The sequence below is a fragment of the Thamnophis elegans genome, chromosome 1 (assembly GCF_009769535.1).
Source record: "Thamnophis elegans isolate rThaEle1 chromosome 1, rThaEle1.pri, whole genome shotgun sequence".
In the NCBI taxonomy this organism is placed as follows: domain Eukaryota; kingdom Metazoa; phylum Chordata; class Lepidosauria; order Squamata; family Colubridae; genus Thamnophis; species Thamnophis elegans.
The window spans coordinates 165594874-165606207 of record NC_045541.1 but is presented as its reverse complement, the minus strand read 5'-3'; the positions used below and the strand labels follow the sequence as shown (position 1 = coordinate 165606207).

Genomic DNA, 11334 nt, shown 5'->3' with positions numbered 1-11334 from the left:
CATAATAATATCTGGGCTGAATTGTCTCTTACTCCTCTGGAACAGGGGTCTCCAACCTTGGCAACTTTAAGACTTATGGACTTCAACTCCCAGAGTTCCTCAAGCAGCAAAGCTGGCTGAGGAATTTTGGGAGTTGAAGTCTTAAAGTTGCCAAGGTTGGAGACCCCTGCTTTGGAATGCAGCTGCTGGGGATCTCCTGCTACTCCTCCCTGCTGGGGATCCACCTGCTCATTACATTCCCTCACACATCCTAACAGAGCTGTTATTTATTAGATTTTTCTCCCCACCTTTATTACTTTATAAGTAACTCAAGGTGGCAAACATATCTAAATCCTCCTCCTTTGTTCTCCACAACAACTCTATGACATGAGTTTGGGCTGAGATAGAGTGACTAGCTGATAGTCACACAGCCAGCTTTTGTGCCTAAGGTAGGACTAGAATTCACAGTCTCCTGACTCAGAGTTACCCAGCTGGCTTTCATTCCTAAAGCAAGACTAGAACTCACTGTCTCCAGGTGATTAGCCCAAGTCATCTAGTCCCAAGATGGGACTAGAATTCAGTCTCCTGGTGATTGGCACAAAGTCACCCAGTCAACTTTCATGCCTAAGGCAGGACTGGAACTCACAGTGTCCTAGTTTCTAGGCCACCACTTCACCAAACTTGCTCTGCTAAGGCAACTTCTGAGCCTTTCTTGCTTCTCTAACAGCCTGTCCCTACCCTTTTCCCTCCCCAGGATCATGATGAATTCAGAAAAGCTGAAGTCTCGCATTACCGAAATTCATGACAGCAAGATGAAGCTGGAGCAGGACCTCAAGCAGCAGGCCTCCGAAAACCGGGAGATCGACAAGCGCATGAACAGTCTTAAACCTGACTTGTTGCAGCTGCGCAAACTCCGTGACCAGTACCTAGTGTATGTGCTCTTCATAACCATCCTGAGAAGTACTAGCATAAATGTGGTTTAAAATCTGCCTTCCCTAACCAAATGGGTTGGATGTCTATACGGGTAGTCCTTATCTTACAACTGGTCTCTTAAAGACCAGTCAAAGTTGCAATACAATGTAGAGTAGAGTAGTATAGAGCAGCGTAGAGCAGAGTAGAATAGAGTAGAATAGAATACTAGAATAGAATAGAAAAGAAAAGAATAGAAAAGAATAGCGGAATTGGAAGGGACCTTGGAGGTCTTCTAGTCCAACCCCCTGCTCAGGCAAGAAACCATATACCATTTCAGACAAATGGTTATCCAATCTCTCCTTAAAAACCTCCAGTGTTGGAGGACCACAATTTCTGGAGGCAAGCTGTTCCACTGATTAATTGTTCTAACTGTCAGGAAATTTCTCCTTAGTTCTAAATTGTTTCTCTCCTTGATTAGTTTCCACCCATTGCTTCTTCTACCCTCAGGTGCCTTGGAGAATAGCTTGACTCCCTCTTCTTTGTGGCAGCCCCTGAGATATTGGAAGACTGCTATCATTCTCTCCTAGTCCTTCTTTTCATTAAACTAGACATACCCAGTTCCTGCAGCGGTTCTTCATATGTTTTAGCCTCCAGTCCCCTAATCATCTATGTTGACCCAGATCCAAATTTATAATGGACACATACAGAGTCATGGGCACTTTGGGGGACTTAACAATTGGCCCTCATTTGCAGCCGTCTGAAGCATATTGAGATCATGTGACTGCAACTCACAACTTTTTTTTGTGCTAGAAACAAGCATTTTCTTAGTTTTTTTGGGGGGGGGAGATGCCTATTGCTTGCAGTGGATTTGCTTAACAATGGCCACATTTGCTTAAAAACTGCTGCAGAAAACGTCATAAAATTGGGGTCAGTCATGTAAGTGCCTTGATGTATGGTCTTCCTAATCTATGATGAAAAATTCTGGGTTCCATTAGGGTCAAAATGAAGAGCTACCTTGATTTCCAGCTGCCTTTCTGATAGTGTAATCCTGCCCCCCAGTGGCCTGTCTGCAAAATGCAGGTGCTCACCTAATTCAGTGCTGAAGCAAGTACAGATCTGCAAGGCTTTCAACCTGATTGCTACTGTGTGTAAAATAGTTAAAAGCCTTAGAAAGATGCTGACGACAGCTATCTAATGATTGGCTTTGCTTATCTGAAGAGGGCATGACCTGCTTCTAAAATGTTATTTTTCTGGTTACGTTTAACAGAACATTAGGGGACGCGGTGGCTCAGTGACTAAGACGCTGAGCTTGTCGACCAGAAAGGTCGGCAGTTCAGCGGTTCGAATCCCTAGCACCGCGTAACGGAGTGAGCTCCCGTTACTTGTCCCAGCTTCTGCCAAACTAGCAGTTGAAAAGCATGCAAAAATGCCAGTAGAAAAATAGGGACCACTTTTGGTGGGAAGATAACAGCGTTCCATGCGCTTTTGGTGTTTGGTCATTTCGGCCACATGACCCCAGAGATGTTTTCGGACAGTGCTGACCCTTCGGCTTAGAAACGGAGATGAGCACCGCCCCCTAGAGTCGGGAACGACTAGCACATATGTGCGAGAGGAACCTTTACCTTTAACAGAACATTATATTAACATGATCTTGGGACAGCTAAGTTTAAAAATAGCTATTTAATGATCTTTTTTTTAAAGCTGTTCTTTTAACTTTAGAATTTTTCCAACCCATTGGGGGAATGCAAATAAATTACCATTTTAGAAATGTGCACCAATGCCTTCTTGATGTGGTCACAGTTGTCATTTTATTTTATTAGACTTGGCTGCAGCCTGGAAGAGCAGCTTTTGTGCACGTCCCTTAAATGCTGTTTGAAAATGAGCAGTTTTTGTTCCTTTTTTTTAATGCCTCCAGATGGTTGACCCAGAAGGGGACTCGTCAGAAGAAGATCAATGAATGGCTTGGTATCAAGAGTGAAACTGAGGAGTAAGTGGCTCCATTCTTATTTTTGCTACAAGAGGGCTTATTAGCTCAAAGTCTACATCTACAGGACACTGTTTTGCATTCAGAAGGTTCCAGATTGAAACACTGGTATGTCCAGTTACAAATGGACAGCTAGTAGGGGATTGGAAAGGCATTCTTAGAGATTCTTAGAATCTTCCGCATCCTGATCTGTCCTGTAGGAGGCCTAGCTTTAATTCCTACATTGTGAAGCAGTTGGCTTCACAATATAGGAATTAAAGCTAGACCTCCTACAGGGTTGCAGTTGGATAAGTGCTTGGCCCAGTGGTTAGAATGCAGTATGGCAGGCCAACTCTGCCCACTGCCAGCAGTTCGATCCTCACTGGTTCAAGGTTGACTCAGCCTTTCATCTTTCCGAGGTCGGTAAAATGAGGACCCAGATTGTTGGGGGCAATAGGCTGACTCTGTAAACTGCTAAGAGAGGGCTGTAAAGCACTGTGAAGCGGTATATAAGTCTAAATGTTATTGCCGTTTTGTTTGCAGCATTTCAAATCCTGATATCCTAAGTTGAAAGAAATGTTTACCAAGACCTAGCTGGGTGGGTTGGTAGGGATCCCCTCTTGGACTTCTACCATCCCAGCATCTCGATCCAGCATCAACCACAACATCAAGGAATGGGAGGAGGTGTGACAGTCCTAAGAGGAAATCGAATGGTGCCCAAGTAGTTAGCACTTACTTGCATTGCCCTGCAGGGACAAGCTTGCATTGTTGCTTGAGTATTGTTTCCCATGGGCAAAGCAGAATCCCTTCCATAAGACCTCATTGTTTGAGCTGGAGATTGCCACAGGGTCCTTTTGTCTATACCAGTTCTGTGGGCTCCCATACCCCAGAGGGCCCACTCTAGCCTTCCTGGACTTTAGGTAACCCACACACCAAGCAGATCCTTGGATAGTAGCGTCAATTTGTCATCATGTTCTCCCCAGGTCTACTACTGTTCCTTGCTGGCAGAAGTGAATTACAGTTCTCCTTAACTTCAAGTTGCTCTCAGTTTCCTATACAGAATAGCAAAATTCACAGCCCGTCACCTCCCAATTGCTCCCACTACAAGGACCAAAACCACCATTGTACCACACCCAGCTGCTTTGCTGCAGGGCTGTTCTAGTTGCTCTTCCCTAAGCAGCAGGGCTGGCTGGGTAGAGGTCTTAAGGGGACAGGGCACCATCAGTCCAGATTCTAGAGAGGCAGCTTGCCCTCTCACAGGGTCTCCCTGGGGGACTCCATGCCTTGGGATGAGACTTGGAGTTGCTTGATGATCTGGCAGAAGAAGTGGCTATTAACCTTTAGGCGTGCTTCCTCTGATTTTATTTCTGCTTCAAGCAACTGGTAGGGCAGGGAAAGCAGGGTGAAATGCTACCGGTTTGCACCGGTTTGCCCAAACCAGTAGTAAAAAAAATGCTACCAGGCGAACCGGTAGCATTTTTTTTTACTATTGGTTTGGTTCCGACGATCAGCTATGTGACAATCAGCTGTGCCACACCATTTAGATATTGCGCAGCACAACTGATTGTCGCACAGCTGATCATTGGAACTACTGGTCTACCCGAACTGGTAGCAGTTTTTACAACCGGTTTGGGTGAACCGGTAGCTCCGACGATCAGCTGTGCGACAATCACATGTGCCACGCAATTTATATTAGCTAGAAAGCAGGAAATCCTGCTTTCTAGCGAATCTAAATTGCGTGGCACAGCTATTCCTCTCCCCCCCCCCCCCGGCTGTTCTACTTACTTTGCAGACTCAGAAAAGGCTTCTTAATCCTCCTTTTCAAGCGCTGAGCGGTAACGCCTGCTGTGCGCATGCACGGGTTTTGTGCTCATGCGGTGAACTGGTAGCGAAATGAACCGATAGCAGACTTCAGAGCATTTCACCCCTGAGGGAAAGCCTCTAGATTGATCTTTCTCAAACAGTTGAATACAAACAGATGGTAGACGAGTTTCCCAACATTCTGGCTTGAGACCTGGATATCTGCAAGGCGGTCTCCTTCAACTGGCTCCTGGATCCCACCCCTTTGAATTGGAAAGAATTGGAAAGGGATGGTTGGTTCCTCTCCTGTGAGATATTAAGCGGGTGGGGGTGGAACAAGACATTTCTGTTTGGCTGTGCTGGATTTAGAAGTATCTTCCACCAGAAATCTGAATGGCCCCATCACCCCTGATGTTCAGAAAAAGCCATTAAAATAAAGGTGTTCAGAAGAGTCTTTATTTATGATCCAGCTGTCAGACCTTCATGCAAAAATGAATAGTGTTAAATGAGGTGTTGGTTTTAATGAATTTATTATTTGGGTATTGCTTTTCCCTTTCATTTTGGTTATTGCTGGGCATCATTTGGAGTTATTTTCGAACATGGGGCTATAAAATTCATTTTCATGAATTAATAATAAAAGGATCAGATAACAGAAACTGGGCAAGGGCTCTACCACCAGCCTTGGCCTTTTGTCTCTGTCCTACATCAAGTCAGTGCATCGGTCCACCAGGATAAATACCAGCTTTCCAAGATTTTAAATAAGCTTACCATAAAATTCAAAGGGATCAACATATGATCTTGGACTGACTTCTGGCTTCTAGATCTTTTTGTTTTGCATAGGCCTGGAATTCCACCACATCTATTGCCTTCTTAAAGAAGGAAATTGCTACTTTGTACCCTGTTTCCCTAAAAATAAGACCTCCCTGGATAATAATCCCAATCGGGCCTTTGAGCGCATGCACTAAAATAAGCCCTCCCCTGAAAATAAGCCCTTTCCTAAAATATTTAAGCGCATGTGCAGCCAGTCCCCGTCATTTCTTGGGTGGGGGGACGTGCCCCACATGCAATAGCCATCCATGCGGAATGGCCTCATGGAGGCCACCCCGGCAAACCCTAGCCACCACGCCCCTTCTCTTAGTGGCAGCCGCAAAAAGAGCGGCAGGCCCAGCGGCGCTAAGGCTGGCAAGAGTGTGCCAGAAACAGAATTTCCGGCCCTCTCTGGATCGGCTGATCCGCGAGCCACAGGCCAAGGTCAAGGGGCCTCCTGCACCTCAAAAATAATAAGGCCAAGCGCTTGTTTTGACGGTCAAAAGAAAATAAGACCCTGTCTTATTTTCAGGGAAACGCGGTAATAAGGCAGAATGTTCTTTAGTAATATCTCATCATCTTGAAAGTGGAGAATAGAGGGTAGTCATTGGTATTTTGGAGGCAATTGGCAGGGCTCCAAGTAACATACCCACAGCTGGCCTACTGAGGCCATTTTTCGATTTCAGTGCTGACAGCAATAACAATAGCACTTAGACTTACATATCACTTCACAGAGTATTACAACTCTCTCTTAGCAGTTTATAAAATCAGCATATTGCCCAAACAATCTGGGCCCTCAATTTACTGACCAATTTACTGAAGGATGGAAGGCTGAGTCAACCTTGAGCCCTATCAGGATCAAACTCCAGGCTGGGGGCAAAGTTTGCCTGCAGTACTGCATTCTAACCACTATGCCACTATGGCTCTCTATAGGAAGTATCTTAATGGGATGTTTAAGATGCTTAGGCTCCACAATAGGACATACTTTAAGACAAATCAAGGTGGAGGATTATGCCCGTGGTTCAGGGCTCTGGCAAGAAGGCTGTGGGGTTCTCTGTTGGTAGTGGCAGTGCCCTTGGAGGCCAGTCTTCTGGGCAACTGCTTTTGGGGGAACTGGCCAGGCTTCCCCTTTGCGTTCTCACCATTAGTTCTGCCTTTCAGCCAATATTCCATGATGGAGGATGAGGAAGAGCTGCCCCATCACGACGAGCGGACATGGTATGTAGGCAAGATCAACCGCACCCAGGCAGAGGAAATGCTGATAGGCAAGCGTGATGGGACTTTTCTTATTCGGGAGAGCAGCCAGCGAGGATGCTACGCCTGCTCTGTGGTGTGAGTCGTCTTTTTTTCCATTCATTTAGAAACCAAACTTCGTTCATTTTAGTTGACTTGCTGGATTGTCTGACCTGAATCAGTTGCTGCCTGTGTTGTGGTGAAACTTGGTATCATGTACCGTATTTTTTGCTTCATAAGACACACTTTTTTTCCTCCCAAAAGAGGGTGGAAATGTCTGTGCGTCTTATGGAGTGAATATGGGTGACAGCCAGCAGCGTTGAACAGCAGCAGTGAAACAGCTGATCGGTGGTATTCCGCTAGGCCGATCCAACAGTCGATCAGCTGTTGGAGGCGAAGGCTCCAGCGTTCCCCTGCGGAGGCAGCCGACATGGAGTGGGCAGACTGTATGCTGTTTGCTGCAAGGACGTTAGACATATGAATACCGGATGGGCGCTGGGAGGCAGAGGCAGATTTTTTTCTTGTTTTCTTTCTCTAAACCTAAATGCATCTTATAGTCAGGAGCATCTTATGGAGTGAAAAATACGATAGTCAATATTCCCTAAAAGTTGTTTTATCTCACACGGCACAGGATGCCTCTTCCAAGATGCTCTTCTTTGTAACACCTAGAAATATTCGTTATTTTTCACGGTAAACCAGTGGTTCCCAATGTTTTTTTGGCCATGCCCCACCTAAGCATCTCTAAAATCCTGGCATATCGTTCTTACTTTATTCAAAAAGTGAACTCTACTCAGGCGGAGAAAGCCTAAAAGGCCATTCACTTGGTTTAAACAAGGCTCAAATTGCCCCCATTAAAAATCAAATTGCCCCCCTGTGGGGCGTGGGGCCTACTTTGGGAACCACTGCAATAAACGCTTTCAGAAATTGCTAGGAGCATACACTGTCTATGATGGATTTATTTACTTATTTCTTTGGCAAAACTATACGGCCGCCTATCTTAATCAAATAATTCCAACGCTTAACAAGGATAAAAATAAAGCATGCCTATAAAAAACATTTGTGACTTAGAAAAGACATTGTACCTTAGAAAAGATATTGTATCTGTTCTCTATCAGGAATACCCAACCCGCGGGGTGCAGCCCTGTATCGGGCCGTGGCTCCTTTGGAGCTGAGCTGCACAAGTGATGAGCATGTTTGCGCATGCAGCTCCACTTGCATTAGCATTCACACTTGTTTGTGAAACTACATTTATGCAAACTGCAGGTGTGTGCACAGTCATCCTCTCTCTCCCCCCCCTCCCACCAGAAAGGTTGGGGACCTGGTACAAAAAGCTTCTCCAATTATGACCTGAATTTTCTGTAGATGCAGTATTTGCCTTTTTTTTTTGGTTTACTTTAATAAAAGCGTGTGATCCTCGTTTAGCAATCGCTTGTTCAGCGACTATTTGAAGTTATGATGGTGCTGAATGAGAAGGGTTATGGCTGGTCCTCGAGGTACCAGGCATCCCAGCAGTCACATGACTGAATTTCAGATGTAACTCATAATCATGTGATTGCCATTTGCGACTTTCACTGCTGACTTTCAACAAGCAGATCCACCAGGGAAGCTGGCTGCAAGTTGCAGTCACATAACTTCAAACTTAACAAACGGAATTGCCATCATAAATCAGGGCGGTTACATTATTTTTGACTTTATGCCGGAGTTGTTTAGCGACAAGAGTTCCCAGACCTGATTATGATAGTTAACTGAGGATTACCGTATTTTTCAGAGTATAAGATGCACCTTTTCCCCCCTCAAAAAGAGGCTGAAAATCTGGGTGCATCTTATACACTGAATACAGCATTTTTGGCCTCCCGAAACCCCATCCCCGTCACAAAAATGGCTGTGCAGAGGGTTTGGGAGGCCTGCAATGTGCTGCTGCGGGCTGGGGAGGGCAAAAATGAGCAAAAAATGATCTGTTTTTAGCTCATTTCCCCCCCCCCAGCCCCCAGGAGTACTTTATAAGCCTTCTAAAGACTATGCATGCCCTTTTGTTGGCAAAAAATGGGCCCGTTTTCACAAAAATGTGCTGTTTTTTGCTTGTTTTTGGCCCTCCCCCTCAGCCTCCAGGAGCACTTTGCAGGCCTCTCAAACTCTCTGCTTGCCCCGTTTTCCACAAAAAACGAGGCGTGCAGAGGGTTTGGGAGGTCTGCAGAGTGCAAAAACTTTTTTTAAAAAAATTACCTCTTCAAAATCTTGGTGCATCTTATACTCCGAAAAATACAGTACCTGTTCTTCCAAGAAATTTTCAATATTATTCTAAATGCTGCATCTTGAATAACAACCACTTTCTCTGTGGATGTGCTCCTCATCCCATTCCCAGTTGTCCCTCCTTGCCTTTATGTGGTTCTTTGTCTTTCTTGAACAATGTTTAATGACACAAAGTGTTAGTTGTTAATTAAGTTCTCAATTTCTTCTTCTTGCAGGGTGGATGGAGACACGAAACACTGCGTGATTTACAAGACAGCAACAGGCTACGGCTTTGCAGAACCTTACAACCTCTACGCCTCGCTTAAGGAGTTGGTTTTGCACTACAAGCACACCTCCCTCGTGCAGCACAATGACTCACTCAATGTCACGCTGGCACACCCGATCCTCTCCCAGCCTCCTCCGAGATGAACACTTCCCTCTCCTACCACTTCCCACTTCCTCCCCTTCCAGAACCTCCGATGAATGGCCTGCCTTTCCTTGACTGCCCAATGGGATCAAATAGCCCCCTCCCCACCAGATTTCCTTCTTGTGTTCACTGTTAACTCTGCCTATCGTTCTTGCTTTCCATCGGTGGCTCTTCTCTTCTACTTCCTTTTCCTGCCTACCCTCCTTTCTCTAAGCTGGAATTTTTTTTCCCCAACCTTGTCAACGTTAAGATACTTGGACTTCAGCTCAGCATGCTGGCTGCAGAATTCTGGGAATTGAAGTCCATGCAACTTAAAGTGGTCAAGGTTGAACATCACTGTTCTAAGCTAACTTCTTTTTACATTCGCTGGTGCATTTTGAATTCCTTCTTCATTTTCTCCTAGTGGCTTTTTTTTGGTGCTAGGGATCCTACCTTATACTGCTGGGCACGATCTCAACAGAGAAGCTATTCTTCGGGGAGAGGGGGGTTTGCTTCTGCAGGATGGCAAACCCTAAGAATTCGTGGAGAGACCATTATTTCCTTTCCTCGTTTTCTCCCTCCTGGATTTGCCTGGGAAGGGCCGGATGAGATGGTTTAAGAACCCCTCAGGCCCTGCATCAGGGGTGAAATGCTACCAGTTCTGACCAATTCACCTGAACCGGTAGTAACAAATGCTACCAGTTCACGCAAACTGGTATTTCTGACAATCAGCTGGGTGACGATCAGCTGTGACGCGCGACTTATATTAGCTGGAATCATCAGGTTTCCTGCTTTCTAGCTAATCTAAATCGTGTGGCACAGCGGATTCTTCCCCCTTGCTGTTCTACTTACCTTTGCAGACTCGGAAGGTTTCAAAATGTTCCTTTTTTAGCGCTGCGTGGGTGCGCCTCGGTAGCAGACTCACCAAACCGGTAGCAGACTTCAGAGGGATACACCGCTGCCTTGCCTCCATCTATGTCGGCCTTCACCTGGCAAAACTCAGCCTGCTTTGCAGTGGCTCTCTTCCCCATGTGCCGGCTTTCTTTCCCTTTCCCAGTGTAGAGTGATATGACAGTGATCCCTTTCTAGCTTCCTATGCAGCTGCTTCTGTTCTTAAATATGCAAAAGTGGAGAGCGGAAAAGAAAACTCCATGATCGTGGTCTTTCGAAGCTTCTACCCACTCTTTCAATCTGCCTTGCTTTCCAAGCACTTTACCTGCTGCTGAATGGGCGATGGGGGGCAGGGGGGAGGAGGGAGGGAATGATGCCCATTCAAATGCTCTCACAACTTCAGCCTCCCCACCCCCCACCCCCATGGCTCCATTTAACCAGGATGCAGACGGAGCCTGCCTTTTCTCTGAACCCTCATGCTGTGGCTAGCAAGCCGTGCTGGAGATCCCCAGCCTTCCCGCGAGACCAGGTGTGACATCCCTTCTGATAGGGCTCCGCTTCGGCATCCCAGCCAGTCCTGCTTCTCAGGGCTGTACCTGTACCACATTTCTGGATGAACCTGGAGATTGCCGGCTTGACTGCATGCTCTTTGGCATAAAAAGCCATAACCTCATTTCCAAACTTTTGCCCAAAAGGAAAGGGAGGCAGGAAGTTCTCGGTAATTCTCACCCGTAGGCTTTCGTCCACCTGTATCTTACCTGGCCTGCTTTACATAGGGCTGGCTTCCATTTCCAAGAGCTGCTCTAAAGCCATTTGGTCCGTACCACCCATATCGCACACAAACCCTTGTGATTTTTGTGTCATGCGGGCGCACACGCAAACAACGGTCTCTGGTCTGAGCCTGCATTTTTTTTTCTCTTTTGTCTTCCTATCAAAGCCCCAATTTGATGCCATTGCTGACCTCCATTAAAGGATGGAATTATGATTATTTTTGTAATTTTCATCGTTCTTTTCCAGTTAGCAAGGAGGAGGGCTCTTTCTTGGTTCACGGCCATATGCCCCTCTGGATCTGCGTGCTCCTCCCGTGCAGAAAAAGGGCAATCTTGAATGAATG

At 46.0% G+C, this 11334-nt stretch overlaps 1 protein-coding gene across 1 annotated transcript in view; it reads left to right on the top strand.

Moving 5' to 3' along the window:
• PIK3R2 (phosphoinositide-3-kinase regulatory subunit 2) overlaps nt 1-10011 on the top strand; it is a 49621-nt gene extending 39610 nt beyond the window's left edge. The window contains exons 13-16 of the mRNA XM_032238197.1: nt 734-910; nt 2807-2878; nt 6623-6793; nt 9160-10011. Of these exons, the coding sequence (XP_032094088.1) occupies nt 734-910; nt 2807-2878; nt 6623-6793; nt 9160-9352 (613 nt within the window). The 3' untranslated portion in view covers nt 9353-10011. The remainder of the gene's footprint in view (nt 1-733; nt 911-2806; nt 2879-6622; nt 6794-9159) is intronic.
• The last annotated feature ends 1323 nt before the right edge of the window (nt 10012-11334 follow it).